At 39.9% G+C, this 23,545-nt stretch overlaps 1 protein-coding gene across 1 annotated transcript in view; it reads right to left on the bottom strand.

Annotated features, from left to right (window-relative positions):
- LOC145405271 (insulin-like growth factor 1 receptor) overlaps nucleotides 1–23,545 on the bottom strand; it is a 136,789-nt gene that overhangs the window by 70,737 nt on the left and 42,507 nt on the right. Inside the window, exons 17-24 of the mRNA XM_080276686.1 lie at nucleotides 12,516–12,627; nucleotides 12,099–12,256; nucleotides 11,141–11,299; nucleotides 9,790–9,943; nucleotides 8,217–8,439; nucleotides 7,145–7,304; nucleotides 2,885–3,056; nucleotides 92–228 (exon numbers count right to left, since the gene is read on the bottom strand). Of these exons, the coding sequence (XP_080132812.1) occupies nucleotides 92–228; nucleotides 2,885–3,056; nucleotides 7,145–7,304; nucleotides 8,217–8,439; nucleotides 9,790–9,943; nucleotides 11,141–11,299; nucleotides 12,099–12,256; nucleotides 12,516–12,627 (1,275 nt within the window). The remainder of the gene's footprint in view (nucleotides 1–91; nucleotides 229–2,884; nucleotides 3,057–7,144; nucleotides 7,305–8,216; nucleotides 8,440–9,789; nucleotides 9,944–11,140; nucleotides 11,300–12,098; nucleotides 12,257–12,515; nucleotides 12,628–23,545) is intronic.

Here is a 23,545-nt window from a genome sequence, read left to right as displayed (position 1 = left end):
TACAGCTCAGCATGCAAGATACAGATAGGAAAATTTTAGACCAAGTAAAACTGGGTAGTATATACAGTATAGCCAGCGTATTTGCACATACCTGGTAAGGTCTAGCGCCTCCAGTAAGTATCTCCCACAACACAATACCGTAACTCCATACATCACTCTGGCTGGTAAATTTGTAGTTGGTCAAGAACTCTGGGGCCATCCATCTTACAGGAAAATATTTTGTGTCTCCTGAGAAAAGGAAATCATGCCAATTTCTCAGCAATTTTACAAAAATATTTGATGCTTCTTGGGCAGTGCTATACATCAACTTTCGCAGTTACAATCAGTCCTCTTTTTTGTTGACTTTACTGACAGAAAATTTGTTAATTTATGTTTAGCTGCCAGCAAGAAACCTAATGTACCAGTTTTGCTTTAACCAGGTTGCATCAACATAGCTGAGTGACTCTGCCTGGTTATATATACAAATGTCCCTCAACTCCCTTCCTATCCCTCAGAAGGAGATCTGTGAGCTGCAGAATGAGAGCAACTTCAGCACTGGGTTCCTTATCACATGAATCTAGGCTACAATTACTATTCATTTGCTGCAGCTGCTACTACTACAACTACTACTACTACTACTACTATTACCACAACTACTACTGCTACTACTACAATTTATTGCATCAGTTGGAGGAAAGTAACTGCAGTATTTTGAAACACATCCTGTCTTATTACAAGGACTGCTTATATCTATCTATCTATTGCCAGACGCCTCAATCCCGTTTGGGGTGGCCACAAACAAATCGCCTCCAAGTCGCCCTGTCCCCCGCCATTTCACTCCCCTGCTCCCAACTCACACCCCCCTCTCTCATATACCCCTCCACCCCATCCCTCCATCTCATCCTCGGCCTCCCCCTCCCTCTTCCCCCCTCAACCTCACTCACATACACTCTCTTCATCAGTCTTTCACCCTCCATCCTCTCCACATGGCCAAACCACCTCAGTGTGTTCCTCATAACGCTTCCTATCACATCCATATCCACACCACAACGCTCCTTTATATCCTCATTCGTCAGCCTGTCTCTCCACGTGACTCCACAGGCTCCTCTTAAATAACTCATTTCCACTGCTCTCACTCTTGACTTGTGTCCTTCCAACAATGTCCAAGCTTCACTTCCGTACGTTAGAGTTGGTATCACAATACTGTCATGTAGTAACTTTTTCACTTCCATGCTCACTTCCCTGTTTCTTATCACTGCTTTCAAAGAACCAGCAACTTTTCTTATATCATTTAATATTGCTGAAGATATATAAACCTTGGCATGAGAAACCTGAGAAAAGAAGTTCCTAATTTACAGGATACTCCAGTCTTCTGGTCATATCATCATCATCATCTGGACCTCCTTTCCCACACTAGGGCAGGGTGAGGAACAGCAACATTCATACAACCCAAATAATCCAATAGGCCACGCTTCCATTCATTCACCATTCAAGCCCCCAGAATCCTGACTCTATCTGATACGTCAAAAACATTCACCACGTTCTGTAGCTTCACATAAACATATTCAGCTGAGTCAACCCAGACATTGTCACATTAAAAAGGGGTGCCAAATCCCTGATCATGCGCTTCTCACAATGTTCATCCAGCCAACATGATCTCTTGTCACTCCGCTACTCGTACCGACTTCCAATCCTCTCTTCCTCACACACTCATCCACCACCTCCCTCCACCTTCTCCTTGGCCTACCTTGCCTCCTCCTCCTTTCAAATTCGCTCAAATGTACCTTTTTCACTGCTCTATTGTTATCCATTCTCTCCACGTGACCATACCATCTCAGTACACTTTTTTTATTCTGGTGTTCACGGCGACATATGCTTGGACAAAAATGTGGATACCTAGAGTCACGCCTGACACTAATTAATATGCTTAAACAAAATGTGGAATCAACATCTGTGGGATGACACAGTTGTGCTATCTTTGAATGCCAAAATTACTGAGGGAAAATGTGAAACTCAAGGTGTCCTGACAATATCTCAGATACATATGATATAATGATCTACTATAAAACCATTCTTTTTGCACCATCATATTTATCAACATCACACCATTCCACAATTGTGACTAAGCATATGGATAAACTGTGGAATCCACTTGTGGAGAGCATAGATTGCACAACTGTGAAATGACAATCTTTGTTTGAGCATATGGCCTTAAGGTGTCAAGGCTTTGCATGTTGACACACAAAATTTTGCCTACTAGTCCACTCTGGCTGATTCACATTTAGGGACATCCATCATGTTCCTCCTTGATGTGTCATGTCAAAGAGAGTATTCCATGAGCTAAAAAATATAAAAAGCCTCACCTAACTTGGGAATATTATCTTACAGAGGAAAGAAAGCAGTAAAAGAGGTGCTGTATCAAGCATACTATTTCTGTCTCTGAAAAAAATGCTACAATAAAGGAGACTGGAAAAGAATGAATGACTAAATTTGTGTTAAGGTTTACTGGAGGTCTTTTGTCAGATGTCACAGAAGACAGAAATTGTAGGCATCCAGTCATAAATAAAATTTAACATCACCATCATTGCACACAACTCACATAAAACCAAACTGAAAACTGAGATATTAATTAGGGCATTATCAGCATTAACCCATCATTCTGAGGATGTCTAATACCTGTGATTTGTTACTGCTGTCTAAAGAAAATATTATTCAATTTAAGAAAGATCTCTCTTACAAAATGAGCTAATTAAGGCTGATCTCAATCACTCCAGCTCAAAAAGTTTTTCATAAACTGTAGATGGTCATCTGAAGGTTGTGCAAATAAAATATAAAATACAGTATATCATGATGAGGGGGTTGATATACTACAAAAGAAATACAGCTGAAGGTATTATTTTCTTACTTATTCTGTAATAGTCCTTGTCTGTCATTCTTGTCATTCCAAAATCTGAAATCTTAATGTTGAGATGACCATCAATGAGACAATTTCGTGCAGCCAAGTCTCTATGAACAATCTTCCGACTTGCTAAGTATGCCATTCCATCTGCTATCTGCACTGCCATGTCACATACATCCTGAAATAATCATACTCCAGAGTGCCTTAAATCAAGACAGGCAATACTGCATGGCAAAAAAATAATATGGACAGACACTCTGAGAAATAGAACTGTAAACAAATGTCGCTTTCCTAAAGTAAAATGAAGTACTGTGTACTAACACCGATTTCTTATCTTACTGCGTAAAGTTTTCAGTCAATTTTTATCCTGCTTCAGTACAAAAGTATCACACATCTCTCACATATTTTTAGACTTTCATTAAAAATTAGTGCAACTGGAAAGCTTGTATGATCAAACTTATTGTAGGATATGAACTAGTAAACTGGTTCTTTATGTGAAACAACTTACCGTTTGTGAGACAAGTGTGATTTATGACTAAGGTTAAAAGTATGCATGCGTGTGTGCGCACGCATGCATGCATGCATGCACATGTGCATGCACACACACACACACACACACACACACACACACACACACACACACACACACACACACACACAAAAGGGAGGAGGAGTGATGATAGCAGTGAAGAACAACATAAATGTAGATACTGTACTGTGGAAATGGGAGAAGGCAGGGCTGAAGTTATATATATGAAATTAGAAACTGGAGAGAATGTTAAGAGAGATATGGCGGTAGTGTATGTTCCCCCAAAGACGAGAGCATGGAAGGATGACGAATACCATGAGATGTTGTCAGATATGGCTAGCTACTTGCAAAAAATAATTGAGAAAAGCAATAATATAATTTTGGTGGGTGACTTTAATTGTAAAGAGGTGAACTGGGAGGAATGGTACTCGGGAGGCGGCGAGGATTCGTGGGGCACTATGTTATTAAATATAATAATGAATAATGTGATGACGCAATGGGTCAAAGAAGACACACGGTTTCGAGGTGAGGACACACCAGCAAGGTTAGATTTACTGTTCACCAAAGAACCCAATGTAATAGAATCATTGGAATATCTCTGTCCTTTGGGAAAAAGTGATCACGTGGTCACTGAGTTCCAGATGTTAATAGGAAACATCGAGCCAAGAGACGAGCTTCATAGACAGGAAAGATACAACTTTGGGAAAGCAAATTTTACAGGACTGAGAAACTTTTTTGAAAATGCGGATTGGAGAAAATTCAGAGAAACAAGAGAGATACAGAGGAAGTGGGATATCTTTCTAGACCTCTATAATTTGGGAGTGGAAAAATTTGTACCAAGAGTAAGAGGGAAAGAAAACAGGAAAAAGGAGTGGTTTAATAGAAGGTGTATGATAGCAAAAAAAGAGAGAGATAAGGCATGGAACAATTGGAGAAAGAGAGGTAACGACAGAACAAAGGAAGAATATAAAAGAACAAGAAATGAATACACAAGAATACGTAGAGAAGAAGAAAGGAATTTTGAAATAGGTATAATTGACAAATGCAAGGATGAACCCAAACTGTTTTATAGATTTGTTAATGGCAAACTGAAACAAAAGGAAGGAATCACCAAGCTGAAAGTAGAAGGAGAGGTCTTTAAGGATGCGGCAATGCAAGCAGAAATAATGAACAAACGTTTCCAGTCAGTTTTCACTAAAGAAAAGGAGCTTGTGGAAGGGGAGGGAGTGATTAGAAATGTTCCGGTGATGAAAGATATAAAAGTGGAGGTACAGGAAGTGTATAAATTACTGGAAACTCAAGATGTAAGGAAAGCCCCAGGACCTGATGGAATTTCTAATTGGGTACTGAAGGAATGCAGAGAACAACTGGCGGATAAAATTCACAGCTTAATTGTATGCTCACTGGAAGAGGGGAAAGTGCCAAAAGAATGGAAGAGGGCAAATGTGGTACCAATTTACAAGGGAGGAAAAGAACCCCTGAATTATAGATCAGTGTCTCTAACCAGCATGGTCGCAAAATTGTGTGAGAGAATCCTGAAAGACAGATGGATAAAATATCTGGAAGAGATGAATATTTTGGCTGAATGTCAGTTTGGATTCAGAAGTGGAAGGTCATGTGTTCCTAACTTGTTGAGCTTTTACTCAAGAGTGATTGATGTGGTACAGGAGAGAGATGGTTGGGTGGATTGTGTGTACTTAGACTTAGAGAAGGCCTTCGACAAGGTACCTCATAAGAGACTAATGTGGAAACTAGAATATATAGGAGGACTAAAGGGGAAACTTCTGGAATGGATGAGAGACTTTTTGAGAGACAGACAAATGAGGACAGTAATAAAGGAAAAGATGTCTGGATGGAGGGAAGTAACAAGTGGAGTCCCTCAAGGCTCAGTGTTGGTGCCAGTAATGTTCCTGATTTACGTAAATGATATGGTAGATGGAGTGAACAGTTATGCAAGTCTGTTTGCTGATGATGTAAAGATCTTGAGGAAGATAGAGGTTGAGGAGGATTGTAAAATACTGCAGGAGGATTTGGATAGGATACACAATTGGAGCCGGACGTGGAAAATGAAATTTAATGTAAAGAAATGTAAAATATTGGAAATGGGTAAAAGTACCAGAAGACCATCACTGAATTATTTTTTGGGTAATGAATTAATCACAAAAAGGAGAGAAGAGAAAGATTTGGGAGTGCTGGTCCAAGATAGTTTGTCACCAGAAAAGCACATTAACAAGATAGTTGGAGAGACTTATAAACTCTTGACTAACATAAGAGTAGCATTTCATTATATGGATGAGGAAATGATGAAAAAATTGATAGTGGCCATGATCCGCCCCAGGTTAGAATATGCAGCGGTAGTGTGGTCCCCACACAAAAAGGAAGATATAAACAAGATTGAGAGAATACAAAGAACAGCAACCAAGATGGTCCCCAGTCTGACAGACCTGTAATACAGAGAGAGGCTGGAAAAACTGGATTTGCCTTCGTTAGAGGAAAGGAGAAAGAGGGGAGACATGATTGCGGTGTTCAGGACCATGGTGGGAGTAGATAAAATTGACAAAGAAGATCTGTTTGTATGGGATAAGAGAGCAACAAGAGGACATGGAGTGAAATTGAAAAAGTCAAGCTGCTAGAAGGATATCAAGAAATACAGCTTTCCTTACAGAAGTATAGACTTATGGAATAGCCTGGACAAAGAGATCGTCCAGTCTAAAAACTTAAACGAGTTTAAAGTTAAATTCGACTTATTGAGAAACAGCGACGGAAACCCACGAGCATAGTACATTCCGTGTATATCACAATTAGGTATATTAGGTAAATACTTAAATATTTGGAACGACTTAGACAAAGAGGTGGTGCATGAGAAAAACATTCATGTGTGTAAAGGTAGACTTGATAAATGTGGATATGGAGACAGGACAACACGAGCATTGCTCAATTCCTGTATACTACAAATAGGTAAATACAAATAGGTATTTACCTATTTGTAGTATACAGGAATTGAGCAATGCTCGTGTTGTCCTGTCTCCATATCCACATTTATCAAGTCTACCTTTACACACATGAATGTTTTTCTCATGCACCACCTCTTTGTCTAAGTCGTTCCAAATATTTAAGTATTTACCTAATATACCTAATTGTGATATACACGGAATGTACTATGCTCGTGGGTTTCCGTCGCTGTTTCTCAATAAGTCGAATTTAACTTTAAACTCGTTTAAGTTTTTAGACTGGACGATCTCTTTGTCCAGGCTATTCCATAAGTCTATACTTCTGTAAGGAAAGCTGTATTTCTTGATATCCTTCTAGCAGCTTGACTTTTTCAATTTCACTCCATGTCCTCTTGTTGCTCTCTTACCCACACACACACACACACACACACACACACACACACACACACAGATTTATGATTATATATGCATGCACACACACACACACACACACACACACACACACAGATTTATGATTATATATGCATGCACACACACACACACACACACACACACACACACACACACACACAGATTTATGATTATAAGGCTAAAAATATGCACACACACACACACACACACACACACACACACACACACACACAAAATCTAAACTTTTTAACAACTTGACAGTGAGTCATGAGCAACTTTAAGTGAAGAATAGGTGTTACATCATCAACAACTAGTAACTTTAATAATCGAGGACTAGATAAAATAGTGCAATACTTATAGAAAATGACAACTTACATCAATCTTCAGCACTGTGAAAATGTTATTATCCTGGGCACTGAGTAAGCGTAAGTATGAGAGAAGGTCGCCACGATCCATGAGCTCCATCACAAGGAAGGTGTAGTTGGGCCCCACCACAACACCATAAGCTTTGACCAGGTGGTGGCATTTCAGTTTTCTGTGGAAACAGCCATTATATGAGTAAGCCTGGGGGTATGAAGAGGCAAGGAAGGCTAAGAACAAGGAGGGTGGATAATGCAAGCTAATGTGAATAAGCACATTATGGAAGGTCAGCATATATGGTGATGCCTTTTTTAACTTATTTCTTAACCCAATGGCGTTTGCCCCCAAAACACTGTGAAACTGACTTCTGTACTTTACTGTATATCATATAAAATGTATTTCACTGTAGAATGTTGGACAAGAGACTGAGTCATGAAACTTCAAGGCTTGAATGATCAGTGAATGAATATGGTCTAACTCACTGGTGACTGTCTATGAGTAAGATAAACTTTTGTCTCAGTTCACCAACTATTAGGGTTCTTACATCCTTAAATGCTACTTCAGATCAGATAATGGAGTCTCAACTATATTTCCATAACTGCTGATTAGTCTTCCAAAAAATGAATTTAAGAAAAAGTACAAATATAACTGTGCCGAGGATGAGATGGAGGGATGGGATGGGAGGGCATACAAGAAAGGGAGGGGAGTTGGAGGGAAGCGAGTTGAAGAGAGGGCAGCCTGATGGCAGAGGAAAGGGTGACAAGGAGGAAATTTGTTTGTGGCTACCTCTCTGGGATTACGGCAGTGACTACAGGTAAACTGATACCTAACTAGTATAATTCTCATGAAAAAATTGTAACCCCTTCAACCACAAGACATAATTTGTAGTAGAATCTTGTTGCTATCAGATAATTTTATTCAATATAGAACATCCTGGCAGAGAATTAGTTAATGAAATTTAAATGTAACTCGCCTAGTTTCAAAATTCTCCCTTATCCTCCACAAAAATCACCAAACAATAGCAAGAATGTCATAAAAAAAACTGCATCATCTGACTGAAAAGCATATAAATATGTCCCATACTTACAACATCAATTTGGCTTCACGCAAGATATCTTCTCGAACAAAGTAGTCCGTAACTTTCTTGACAGCAACTGGGAGTTGGCCAGAGTCACGGATCAGATGGCCTTTCATCACTATGCCAAAGTATCCTTTACCAAGTGGGCAACCATCTTCCAGTTTCAGGTCAGAATGGTCAAAGATTTTATCACCAGGTATACCATAGATATCTGAGAGTCTAGATGATGCCCCTGAAAAAAAAAAAAAAAAAAAAAAAAAAACTCAGTATACTGTATAATCATGAATTATTGTAAATATAAGAGCAAAAGCAAAAGAATCAAGTACTGTGCCTGCAGAGCACTTACAAATCATAGCTTCATTTTGTGTGGAATTAATCTCTATCTAACGTACATTTAACAACAGTCAGGAGGCTAGGCAGCAAACAATATCCACTGAATTCTTACATAACTGCATTTAAAATCATCATCATCATCATCATCCATCCTTCCTCTTCTGTCTTTCTTTCCTTCATTCTTTCCTCTTCCTTCTGTCTATGGGTGACTCTACACTGAGTGACAGGCCAAATGGTTTCCTGTAGCCTACACCAGGAAACCCTTTATTTCACTGGGTGGTAACCATATAACCAAATCATGGCACCTGATGGTTTAGTGGGCAATTAAGGCACTCCAATGGGACTGAGCCAGTGCAGGTTTGTATCCATGAGGTGGCTGGGGTTTATTGCTCACGTAACATCACTCAGGGATGAGTGAGGCTGGTCACTCATCTTAAATGTCAGGCCAACTTGCCTAGCCCCAGACTCCTGCGCTCCTTATGGGGTAACACTGGATTAGATGATGAATGAATGATTGAATCATCATCATCAATCATCGTCATCATCATCATCATCAATCAATCATCGATCATCATTATCATCCTAGCATTTTTTTTTTTTTTTCCACCTATAGATGGGATGAGGCAGGATCTAGAAGCAGTAGAAGAGAAAACATGAGAGAAGGGGGACTAATCAACAGTAGGTCTAATGAAATGGGCCACACACTTACTCACCACTCACCCTTTTTTGCCCTGGAGGGGGGAGAGCATTTCCTTTACATATGCACTTAATGTTAATCTATCAGTCAATCTGTCAAATAAAAAGTTAAAAAAGGGTGTGCCAGACCCTTGCTATGTTCTTACATAGTTCACCCCAGTGTCCAAACTTCACTTCAACACACATAGTGACCTTCTCTTTCCATCATCTTTTTGGCCTACCATACCTCCTCCCACCTTGAAACTCACTCACATATACTCTCTTCACAACCCTATTTATATCCATTCTTTCCATATGACCATATCACATAATCACACTCTTCAAACCCGAAGTTAACAGACTTCCTTACTCCAAATCTGTCATGAATCACACTATTTTTTATCCAGTTGATGTTATGCATTCCATATGTATATCTCAAGAACACCATTTCCACTGCTATAACTCCTATGTTCTAAAGCTAAAACAAATGCTTATACCCATATATAAATCCTTCTTACTATGCAATTTTCTATGAAAAAAAAAAAACATTCAGTGCAAAATGAAAACAACTTACCTATGTCAGAAACATAATGTGGATTGATTGTTTCTTTAGGGGCTCCTTTTCTGGATATAACTTTAAATGAAGCATATCCCACAGGAATCATGGCAATCAGAATTACCAAAATTACCCAAGCATTATTGGAGTCGTGTGATACATTTAACCCATCCTGTAAAATGGAATTTTAAGAGAGTACAGTATTGCATAATTCCATCATGTGAAGATATACTGTGTTTGGTACAACTGCTTCATCTGTATAACTTTAAAGTACAATATATACCTTAAGTCAGAACGTAAAAAGTTTTGCAACAGACTATCTTGGTTGTGGGTCCAAATTTTAGTGATGAAAGGTGAACTACTGACAATGAAGAGCAAATCTAGTGTCAGCTAGGGCAAACCAGATCAGCCAGACCTACTGACTCATTCAGTACCAGTTCACTCAAGTTCATGTTACTAACTCAGCATCTAAGGAGTTTTATGGAAAACATAAAATTATTTCTTAACTCCTTCAATCCAATGACATACTCTTCATGTTCTTTAGGGCACATTTAGCCCCTCCAGTCAGTGAAGCCTTTCTTAACCCTTAAGCGCCAGGTGACAGTTATATCCAACATGACACTGGTGAATTGGGGCCATCAGGTAACAGCTATAACCGCAAGTGTTTTTGCTCCACAGTTTGAAGTGGCCGCCACTTGATTCCATCACCAATGGGGTGGGGATAGCCTCCCGGCACCTGAGGCAAGCATTACTCAGTTGCCTCTCTGACTCTGTCAGGTGCAGGACAATGTATTCTTACTTCTCTTGTCCAATTCTGTTCCTGCCTTATGTGGACCCTTGCCTCATCCACCTTGCCAAGCCTCTTTCTAAGAATACTAGGAAAGAGCTAAGTGATAGTGCCATACAGCATGTCTTGGATGCAACTGTGTCTAGTTTCTTTAGTAATGGAGAAGTTATCATGCTGAGAGCAAAGCGAAAGTTGGTGCCATGCACACAGGCACGAATACAGCCTGCCTCACCACCAAAAATTACATATATTCTTCATATATTTACTCATCAACATGACCAGCTACAGACATGGGGATGGTTTTATTCGCAGGAAGAGGAGGAGTTGAGTAATATGGTTTTTAATCTGTTTCCCTAACTGCTGTACTTTCCGAGATATTAAGGTTTGAGAACAAGCAACTTTGGGAAAATTGCCAGTACTGAGAGGGCGACAGCAGCATAAACAGCCCGACGCAGGGGGGTTAAGCTGCACAAATGCTTCTGAAAATAACCACATAAAATACAAAAGACATCATTGGAGTGTAGGAGTTATGATGAAAAACAATAGACTAGAAGTGAAAGAATTGGAGTTCAGAGATTTTACCTTTCTGAAGGATGCCACTGCAGATTCATTGTCAAACCCAAAGCCATCCTTTCCAAATGCATCAACCTTGATGTAATATAATGCTGGTTCCAGTGAAGAGATGTTCAGCACATAGGTGGTGTTATTCTCCCTAATTTCATTTGAATTAATGCAAACTTGCTGAAAAAAATAAGAATATACAATACTTTATCAGTAATACAAGCCCTTATATTAACATTCATATTACAATGCATATTCATCATCAACATGGCCTTTCTTCCCACCTAAGGATGGGGTAATAAGATCCAGACAACAAGGAAACAAAGTGCAGTATAAAAGTGCTAGAATTTTTAGCACCATGCCTCATTAAATAAGCCAGACAGGCATTCAGATTCACTCTCATCTTAAATGTCAGGACCAACTGCCTAGCCCCGGGCTCCTACACTCCTCAATGTAGGATTGGATGATGGATGGATGGATGGACAGGCATTCAGATATTACTATCTAACTACATAACTGCACTCATACATTCTAGTCAACAGTGCACATTAGACAGAAAAATAAAAGCAGAAACCAAGCACTTTAAAATTATGTGTAGTGCCACACAATATTACTTTTTTTATTCCATGCTTCTACAGTAAGTAAGAGATATACATTGCTGCTGTTGCTCAGTCCCAAACAGTCTGGCTGAGCAGACCTGTCAACCACAGGTAAGTAACTGCATCACTGGGACCATCCTACAGGTACAGTACAGTATACACTGTAGGGAACTAGTGCCTCCCTTGTGGCAGACAGTGCCTGACAAGGGCCACACCAGGGACCTTCCCACAGCAAAGTGCATGGAAATATGAGGAAATTTGGCTCCTAGGTGGACGATGCTGCAGCTCCACCCATGGTTCACAGTGTCATCATATACAGGCTCCTCATCAGCACCAAAAGAGGTACATAAATGAAAAATATAAAGAAATACGTGACATACTTTTGGTGTCCATGATAAGGTGTTGTTCTCTGGATATCGACCTATCCCCAGCTTATATCCATGAATCTGCTCACCAGGATCAGGAAAATCTGACCAGTGTACTATTAATGTAGAGGTATTAACAGCCGTTTTCAACCCACTGACTATTTTCACATCAGCTGAAAAGTCAAGCCCAAAAGAAAAATCATTGTATTACATTTTGGGGAGAAATGCAGCAAATTACGGTACTACTAAAATATTAAATAATTAAGAAAGTGTTTCATCTTCATGGAAAAATAATTCACTATGCAAAAGCAAAACAACATTCCCTTTTAAGGAATTACAGTGTTGCATATTTGATACCTTTTCTGTACACAAATGGCTGCAATATCACACACATTATACAACATTATTATGTCCACAGTATATACAACATACCTCTTCTGCTTGTTGTTACTATTTTTCTTACTGAATACTGGGAGCAGAGGACACACTTATATTTTATCTGGTCATCTGGACATGTTGAATGAGGTTCTTGGCATGCCTTCACCTGAGGAACAGTGCACAAAAAACATATTCAGGCACTTATCATTTCTGGATATATGTCAAGCATCAAACTGGAGGGCTAGGCTACTCCTTCCAAGCATTTAAGGAAAGAGATACCAGCTTCTTGCTCCTTACTGAAATTACATGAGAAAAATACTCCACTCACCCCTTGGTAGTAATCTTTATGGGTCATATCTGACTAACACCACACCTTACTAGACCAGTCATATAAAAATGGTATATGGGCAATGGGGCTATTGGACCACATCTGACACTTCATGAAGGACCACCCTCAGTCTCCCTGCGTGAACCAGAGAACTCTCTCATCAAAGGAAAAGTGTCCGTACTCCATTGCAACAGGGGAGTAAGTTTGAGATGTATTCTAAAACATAAAACATTTTCATACAATTGGAAGTTAGTGTGGGAATATGGGTAATATCAGCTTTAACGGTACCAATGGAGCTTCAACATGCATTTTTTTTTTTTTTTTTTTTTTCACATAACCCTCAGTTCTCCCCCACTTCATTAAGAAAATATCATGATTATGAACAAAATATTACCAGTTACCTGTACTAAAAGATATTTTCTAATGTACTGGAGATCTCATCTGCAAAAGTCTGGAGATAAATAAGACTTCCCATGTCCTAAATGCTCCCAAATGAATAATTATGAGCATGTCTATGACTTGGGTGCCCTTGCAACATCAAAGAAACAGCAGCTTAAATCAAATTGAAACACATGAAAATCTGTAATTTCGCCTATTTCATAATATAGTTTTATGACATAAGCTAAAATGATAGCTGGAACCTGTAATTAATAATAATTATCATGACCTTCATTGCTACAAGCAAAAATTTACCAACCTCAATCTGGTAACTTGAGAAGTGTTTAAGACCGGTGATGTTGAGTGATAAATCTGTAGTTCTCCACCGACTTATCTCTGCAGTTGAGTTGAAGGCTTTTATGAACAAAATTAAATACAAGTATTACATTACAGTAATAATTTTGATGCTCAAGAAGTAATAAAAACTTATTATTCTTGACGAATCCAACAAAATTCTTTAATCAAAAATAAAATACTCTTCAAACTGAGAAATTGTAACAATATTAACATCATCCTATTCCTCATACTCTTGTATCCACTTCAGTACTGGGTGGGTTAGGATTTTTAAAAAATCAGAGGAACTATAACAAAATGCCCAGTGAAATAGGCCACATAAATGTTCACATCATCAAATCCTGGCCCTGTTTCATCTGCTAAAACTATCTATACATTTATTCTCACTCTCCACTCCCCATTTTGAAGTTATACTAGGTCAGGCATCAAACTTGTTATGACACCAGACAGGCATTAGAGAGAGAAAGGAACAAAAAGAGAAAGTATGAAAATGGAAGGACTATCAACTGCCTGCTCAGTGAAACTGGCCAGACGCTGATTCACTGATCATTCAAGGCACTGGAATCCTGGCTCCACCCCAGAAGCCTGTCACATTCAACTCTAAACAAAACACTTGACAATATGCCATGTACTGTACTGTACTGTACAGATATATACTATACCTCATACCAATTAATCCGACCAGGCATGTATGGCAACACTGTTCCTGCCAAGATTCTGATTGGCTGGAGGTGTTTGTTCGATTTCGTTGTTGCTAAAACTGATACGCTTTTTATTATCAAATGTGATACCGAGTTTGTCGACAATACAATCGCCAAAAGCAATAAGAAATCAGTTATATACTTATCAACAGTGAAATTTTCGTAGGAAGACAGAGATATTGAGTCAACAAAGTATTTTAACAGTCCAAGTCAAGGTCAGCATTCGAACAATTCCTTTAAATCTCTGACACTCCATAATATAACAGAAAATTAAGAAATCCTGCTTAATCTAAGCGTTGGTATAACACATTTAAATTTTAAGATCAGTCCGCGCCCTTAAATCGTGCCAGAACTCTGAATAATTAAAAATTCTAGTGAAAAGACAAGTTCTGTGGGGAGGGAGGTTTGAAAAAATCGTGAAAAATCAAAGTAGGCTAAAGGAAAACTATTTCATTATATATCCTCTATTATCACAGTACGGACTGATCTTAAAATTTAAATGTTATACCAACGCTTAGATTAAGTAGATTTCCTTAATTTTCTGTTATATTATGGAGTGTCAGAGATTTAAGGGAATTGTTCGAATGCTGACCTTGACTTGGACTGTTAAAATACTTTGTTGACTCAATATCTCTCTCTTCCTACGATAACTTCATTGTTGATAGGTATATAACTGATTTCTTATTGCTTTTGACGATTGTATTGTCGACAAACTCAGGATCACATTTGATAATAAAAAGAGTATCAGTTTTAGCAACAACGAAATCGAACAAACACCTCCAGCCAATCAGAATCTTGGCAGGAACAGTGTTGCCATACATGCCTGGCCAGATTAATTGGTATGAGGTATAGTTAAAGACAACACAGTGTACCATACAGTATTAAACGTACAAATTGCATAAAATTTTAATAATAAATAATATATATCTGGATATAATTCATGACATGCTATTATGCCATGTGACAAAGACATTCATTACTTACGAACAGATGGGTGTGCTGCATTGGTGTAGGGATCATATGTAGCACGCCTTGCATGATGCACAGGAGATTCCTTGATATAAGAATACTATCAGTATCTTCATTTCACTGTGCTGAAGGTTACCTAAATGGAAGAAATACACAGCACTCAAATATGAAAATGTTTATCAAGACAGCATTTGAAAAGGGTTTATGTTAGGCCAAACTGATAAAACATCTCGATAAACACTTCCACATGTGGGTACATTCTTCCAATAGTTCATTACATATAGCACATTCAAGTGGTTAAAAGTACAAAAACACTATTCTATATAATTACAGAATATGGACCTAAACAATAAGATTTGTACATTTACAGCTACCTGTTTCATTTGTTTCATTTTTAAAGGCTCCAACATGCTTGCATGTGTCGGGCTTGGTCACCTAATGGTGGCTCTCCGTGCTGTTTGATCTCTAGCAGCCTCCCTATTCAGTCCCTTATCCCTGCAGTCACACTCAGTGACCTCATTCTAGGTCTTTCTCGGTCTACCTCTCGCAACCCTACCCTAATGTTAATACTTCTCACTTTCTGCACCTAACTGTCATTCCCCATCCTCTCCACATGTCCAACCACCTCAATCACCTCTCTTCATCTCAACACCAACACACTCCAGTCCCATTCTACCACTAAACTCTTCCACTGTAAACCCAGCCCCACCAAGCCTTGCACTCAAGGATGCACTGAACATTCACCTAATCATTGTCATTTCTGTACCTTTGCACCTGCAAATATCCTCTTCTTTTACTGCCCAGGTCTCACTACCATACAGCATTAAACTCCTAACACATGCCACATACAAAGACTCTTTAGCACAGAGGGTGAGCCCTCTCAATGTAAGGAGAGGCAACAGCTCCCAGAACTATTTCCAACCACTCCTCACTCTAGTCACAGAGCTAGCTACAGTCCCACCTCCAGCACTTAACATGTCTCCTAAATAACAAAGTTCCTCCACAAACTGGAAAGACTAACCAGCAAGATCAATCCTTTCAAGCCTGACAATCTCCACATGTTCTCCCCAACACATTTTAACTACATAACTATGCAAATAGGATAATAAGCAAATTATTGGAATATTAAATACATGTACTGTAGATATATTTCTCCAAGTTCCCAAACCAAGTTCAATGCTCCCACCCATTTTCTCCAATTTTCATCATTTACCCCTAACATATACAGTAAAACCTCGATTTAACGGACTTCAATAGACCGGAATTCGCTTTTATTGGACTTGAGGAGCTACTGGACTAAATTCCTATATATCGGAAAAAGTCTGATAAAGCCAGAAGCAGTCCGGACTACCTGACCACTTCAGCTATGTTCACCACAATAAAGTAAATAAAAGACATGTTTATCAGTGTACAGTACAGTATTATTATGTATATAATTCCATTTGCTTAATGTAGGGATGCTATTACACAGTACAGTACCACAATGGTAGTGAAAACAGTTTAAAAACCGTTCATGCGATCTGGACTAATGTCTGATATATCTGAAAAAATCTGGGTTAGCATGGGGACGTCCGGATGTCGCTTTTATCAGAATTTCGCATTTTTCGGAATGGTTTGGGCCCCAAATAGTCCGTTATAGTGAAGTCTTACTGTACTATTTAACCACACATTCTCAAATGCTGTACTTCCAGGCATCCTTTACAAGCAGTCTAACATCATCATCATCATCATCATCATAAGCATCATCCATCATTAATTACCACCAACCATCAATCAATCATCACATGTCAAATAATCACTTTGGTTGCTATTGTTATTGATGAACCCCAGTCTGTCTGACTGAGCCAACCCATCAAACAAAGGCAAGCAACTGCCCCTGCAGGGTCGTCCCATGCATCGACCCCATGTTCTCTTGCAGTTACCAACACCCCGTAAAAATGAGGCTTTTGGAAAAGTGTGGAGGTTTGGTTCCTGGATGGATGTCACAATTGTGTCTCCCCACCCAGTTGGCAGGGGCACCATAGCAGGCTCAACATCACCAGTTTATCTGGTTATATGGCTACCACCCAGCACTGTAAATGTTTTCCTGGGTTGCAAGAAAACATCAAGCTTGTCACTCAGTGTAGGGCCACCTGAAGTGGAAAGGACAGTAACAAAAAGTGAAAGGAGGGAAACAGAGAAGCAGGAAAAGAGGAGGGCAGACACACACACAAAAATTACTGAGCTGAAGGAAGAAGTAGGCAGTACTACATCAAATGAGTGGGTGATGGTTGCCACCACCTACACCATATCAGTATCGCACCAACCAGTCAAGCAAGCTGCCTTCAAGGCCATATATGGTGCTCTGCAATGATAGTTATAGGATAAAAATGGCCACCAACATGAATTATACTCTTTTTTACTCTAACTTGGCCCTAAAATTCCTCTCTCTCTCTTCCTAGCGAATACTGAGCCGTAAGAATATTTTGACACTAGATTATGCTGCTAGTCACAATGATGTGTTACTGAAAGCATGCAGTGTGGTAGAAATTTCTCTTTTTGCCACCGAGCTACATGAAGTAAATTGCAAAAGGATGAAAAACTGGGCCACATTAGTATAAAAACAATATAGTTGTATGGATAAATATGGCCATTGTTTATCTGAATGCTCAATCATGTCTATGACACAGATTTATATGAAGTTTTTACTCATATTTGTACACAAATGCTTTTAAATTCTCAGCTTCTCCACTTGTAATCTTTCAGTTTACGTACTCCTCCTGTCCCCTAATACTCCAAGATGCTCTATTTCACCTTGAATACCACACTCAAATAATGAGATAAAGATCAGCATTTTTCTTGCACTGTCCTCATGTTAAGAACACTCCCAAGCATCTTTCTCTCTAATCTAGTGTTTTCACTCTAACTTATCCCAGATATTAATCCTTTTGCAATTTATTACAAGCAAATCAGTTGCAGAAAAAGAATGCAATGGTGCAGTATCCTTTCCATAGCAGTCTTCATGACTCGCATCATAGCGTAGTATTAGTCTATCATTACAAGTCAGCATTTAAGTTGACAAGGTTGTAATTTTAGGCCAAGACAGAGTGAAAAGTGTATAGTATGTAATCAATTGGGACTCTCAAATTCTCCACCCTCCCTCTATACGGTATTTTAAAGAAAGATAATAATACAGTAATAATAAGATCAACAAAACATTTATAACATACCTCATAGTATGAAGTTTGTATGCTTCTTTTCCCTATGGCATGTACTGGGGGTGATTTTTTTGATCTGTAAAAGTATAATAATGAGCTTTCAACATCATAATCAATACAGTATTCAGTGAAAACATAATGCTAATTAACACAACAGGGACACTGTTTGAAGGTTCTAAGACTTCAGTAACAGACTAGATATCAACTTCTAAGAGACTCTTCAAGCTGGAGAGGTTAGATATAGCCTTCCTTAATACCTATAATAACAGGTGGTCATCTTAAAATGAATAAAACTGTCTGGTAGCAGTATGGATGATATACTGTCTTAAACATATCCTCCTGAGGAAATAGTTAAAGATTTTATTAAATAAAATCAAGCCTCCTGTATTGCTACAATGTGTGCATCTACAAAACAGCACTTAAAGCACCTCAGGAACAACTTGGTCCTGCCTTCCATATTTCTCATTCCTCTCTCAATGTATGTACGGTATGCATTTATCAGACTCCTATTCTTTTGCTGTATGCTTAACATAACAATCACATAAAAATTTTCAAGAAACACTTTCCATCACCACAGCTGGCAGGGAAGCATCAGCAAACTTTTAATTGTGATTTTATAATGTACTACATTACTGTACTTGGACAAGTCAAATATAAATACTTGTATAATACTTACATAAAAACAAAACTGAAAAGGTTGTCTTCAAAATCAATGGTATGCTCTTGATTAGCCTTTCTATCTTCTGGTGAGCATGGGCAACATTTAGTATTCAAAGTTTCTGACTGAGAATTATTGCTTGCAGGCTGATCTTTTGTGGCCCTTGGGTTCATCTGAAAACAGTAAAGATTTCATGCCCTAACACTCACTCTCAGCTGAATAACAGTATACGACATCAGCTACAATAAAATACTACAGCTGTCCTGATCATGAAAGGGTTAATGTGACAATTCCAACACTCCTAGCCAAATAAAACTGCCTGGCAGTAACAAGAATAGAAAACAACAGTTGTCCTGACCATGGGAGGGTAAATAAGAACACAGCTAACTCCATATTATCCTCATTCATTTGTTTTCTCATTTAGTTTGTAAAGGCTCAAACATACGAGTACATGTATGCACTGGCCTAGGCACTGAATGGCAACTCTCCTTTAACCCTGAGTTCACATCATAAGACCTCTTCCCAAGATGTTTTTGGTCTGTCCTACACAACTCTTCCCTCAGTATTCATACCTCTCACCCTCTGCATCCAGTTGTAATCCTCCTACTCCATCTCATCACATCATTAATATATTCAAGTCACATCCCTCTTCTCAACTCATTATTTGCAATTCTAATTTCCTCCATGTCTGTTATTCAAGGATGCATTACATATCCACCTAACCATTCTTATCTTTGTATGTTTGAGCCTAGGACTATCCTCCTCCTTTACTGCTCATTTCATTAATGAACTGCACTGCACTTCTAATATATGCTGCATAAAAGGACCCCTTAGCACAGAGGGAGAGCCCTCTCAATGTTTGGTGAGGTAATAATTCACTAAACATCTTTCAACCACTCCTTACCTTTGCTTATGAGCTAGTTCCTGCCCCACCTTAGGAACATATCATGTCCCACAAATAACAAAGCTTCTCCACACACTCAAGAAACAGCAAGATTACTCCTTTCCCACATCTTTCCTGTATGTTCTTTACATACTGCAAACTCAAAATCAGCATTATTTGCAGCCTATCTCACAAAGGGTCACTGAAGAGCAGAAGGAAGAATTGGGAAAGATAAAAACCTTGAAAAACATCATTTGCAAGAACTTAAGAAAAACACAGACCACATACAACTGAAACTACAGAATTACCTTATGACAAGCAACATAATGTTAAAAATATACAAGTATCTGTCTGTCTGTCTCTCTCTCATTCTCTCTCTCTCTCTCTACAGGTAGACCCCAAGACAAGATATCCCTAAATGTGATACCCTGGCATAGCGATGAGGGTAGAAATACCACCCTACTCCACCGATCGATGGCCAAACCCTTGTATAACGATGTTTTATTTTTTTTTACCAATCCTGATATTTTAGTCTTAAGTTTTGTGTTTTGGTTGATTTATAAACTGGTTTTTGACTTAGATTAGTGTGTTTTATAATAGGTGGGGTGGGCACTGTCACTCTGGGGTACAGTTTACTAAGACTGATTATTTTTAGACTTATTTTTTATGATTTTCAAATGTTATTTTTAAGTTAAGGTGAGTTATAAACTGCTTTTAGGGATAGTTTAGCTTGTTTGAAAACTATTTGGGGTTTAGGTTATACTTGTTCTTGGGCTCATCTGGGTGGATTTAGGACTTGGCTGGGGGGGGGAACCCAAGGCTCAAAAACACATCCCGATAGTTTACATGTTAAATCTACCCAGGTATACGATACCATGCACCCCTATAGCTTACATGTTAAATCTACCCAGATATATGATACCACGCCTAGCAATGGGCTTTTACTTAACCAATTGCATCATTAAACGGGGGAATGTTTTTTTAAATGTTTTTGTACTTATATTACCTACTTTATGCAACTGTGCAACTCACAATAAATGTATTGAATATATTTATGTTTTATTTACAGGCCAACCGCCAGGATGCCGAGGACATAGACAACGTAAAGAAAGATCAAGGACAAGGTCATCCCACCATTGGGCCACCAGCTGCCACCACCCATTAGTGCCACTATCAATACAAGCAGATTAAGTGCAGTGTGACTGTCAAACTCTGAGCAGTGAGCACGACGTCTAGTGATGGTTTTTATTATCTGTCTTTAACCTTTTTTGTATTTCTCCCCTTTATTACTTTTATATAATAAAAATGAATTTTTTTTTTTTTTTTACTTTATTTAATAAAAGTGACAGAGTAACGGAGTAATGGTAACTTCCATTTCTGTTGTAAAAAAGTAATGGTGTAACTGATAATGAAGTTACTTTTCTAAGTAACGGAGTAGCAGAGAACAAAGTTACTTTTTAGAGTAACGATGCCCACCACTGTATACAGTATATACAGTAATCACTCTAATATCCGGACGCCCAATAACCGAACATCCCCCCTACCCAGACCTTATCGTTCTGGGATCCAACATTCCCAAAATGGTCCGAAAACCCAAAAAAATAAAAAAATAAAACGATTTTTTCCCGTCCGTAATTTGAACTTGCCGCGCGCACCGCGGGAGAGCGTTGTTTTGGTGCGTCATTCCTCCGACGTCCGATAGAGCGCCGCTGCATCCTCCCCACTTCCCGCCTGTCTCTCACCGCGACTGGACCTACTCTCTTCGCTATGGCTGCCCACGTGCTCGCTTTTGTGGTGGTGCCCTACCTGCTGCAGGGCCTCCTGCTGCTCTCAGGCCTCCTCTTAGTGTGTGTGATGATGGCCCCGCCACCTGAGAAAAGGAAGAGAGTGGTGTTGATTCTGGAAAAGAAGAGGGAGATATTGGAGAAAGTTGATGTGGGTTGGTCTTCTTCCCGCATTCTCCGCGAGTATAACCTGGCCCGGTCAACTTTGTTCGATATCAAACGTTCCTGAGACAAACTTATGCAGTACACGGCTGACTTCTCGTCGCGAAGCAAACGCAGCATGGAAAGGAAGGTTATGTTTACCCCCAAGTTTGCAGAAATCGACCAATCCACGTTGATTTGGTACTGACAGCAATGTGCAGCTGGTGTGATGGTACGTGGAACGGAGCTGAAGGCTGCTGCTGAGAAGTTCACAAGGCTTCACGACGACCTAGACTTCAAGGCATCCTAGGGTTGGCTCTTCGCGTTCAAGTTGTGACATGGCCTTACTAACCGTAAAGCACATGGCGAAGCATTGGACGCTAATGAGGACGGAGTTGACGAGTTTCGGCACAAGGTGAAAGGCTTGATCGACAGGGAGGGCCTAACTCTCGGTCAAGTCTACAATGCTGAAGAAACTGGCCTATTCTATCGCTCGCTGCCAACGAACACTCTAGCCGAGGAGACGGAGAAGAGTGTACCTGGCCGCAAGCTTTCCAAGGAACGGATATCTGCTTTGTGTTGTGCCAGTGCTAACGGCATGCACCGGCTTAAGCCCGTTGTTGTTGGCCGTGCGAAGCAGCCTCGGTGCCTTCATGGGGTGATGGATGTCCTTCCTGTCGTCTGGTACCATTCTTTGAAAGCATGGTTCACAGCTGTGATTTTCAAAGACTGGTTTCACCATCACTTCGTCAAGGTGGTCATCCATTATCAGACAAAGACACTGGGAATCCCTCACGACCATGTAAAGGCTCTCTTTCTGCTCGGCAATGCACCTGCCCACCCGTGCGACAAGGACTTGGTTGCTGAGAATGGCCGTATTAGGTGCATGTTTCTGCCACCTACTACGACTGCTCTCATTCAACCCATGGACCAAGGAGTGATCGTGGCAACAAAGCGCTTATACCGTCGGAAGTTCTTGGACGAGGTGATGGTTGTTCTCGAGGATGAGGACGAGTGCAGGGAAGGACGGGACACACGAGGCAAGCGGAAAACCTTCGCCGCTACAACATCAAGTCTGCGCTGTACAACTGGGCTAGTGCATGGAAGGAAGTCCCTGTGAAAACTCTTGAAAATGGTTGGTCTCGTCTGCTTCTCGGAACGGATGTGGAGTACGATTTTCTAGGGTTTGACGTGGAAGACTTCCATGCACGGCTACGTATGCACGGCGACGATGTTGATGTGGACGATGTTCGTGAGTGGTTGGACGATGACTAGGGCGATCCTGGGTATCAGACGTTGTCTGATATCGAGATCGCGTCTTCGGTTGCTGGAGTCAGTACCGAACTTGAAAATTCCGATGACGAAGGCGACGATGATGCGGACTCCTCTCAGCAGGACACTACTCCAGCCATCCCCAAGCTGAGCGCACTCCGGGAACATCTAGAGTTCGTCCTAGACTACCTGGAACACCCAGACTGCGACAGGGAGATGGGGCCCTTGGGACTCGTGGAGGAAGTGCGTGCTTTCAGGCAGCGCATCATCAATCGTCAGAATCGTCGGTCCTTGCGTCAGTCAACGATTGACAGTTTTTTCAGGCCCGTGACCCCCGCTGTGCCCAGCCCTGGCTCCACTCCGTTGCCTCCCCAAGACAGGCCCTCATGCTCCGAGCCACAGCCCAGCACATCAGCCAC

The sequence above is a fragment of the Coenobita brevimanus genome, chromosome 66 (genome assembly GCF_032717465.1).
Source record: "Coenobita brevimanus isolate Jiangsu-jjx chromosome 66, ASM3271746v2, whole genome shotgun sequence".
In the NCBI taxonomy this organism is placed as follows: domain Eukaryota; kingdom Metazoa; phylum Arthropoda; class Malacostraca; order Decapoda; family Coenobitidae; genus Coenobita; species Coenobita brevimanus.
The sequence above is the reverse complement of the archived record's forward strand: the minus strand, read 5'-3'. Positions and strand labels throughout refer to the sequence as shown.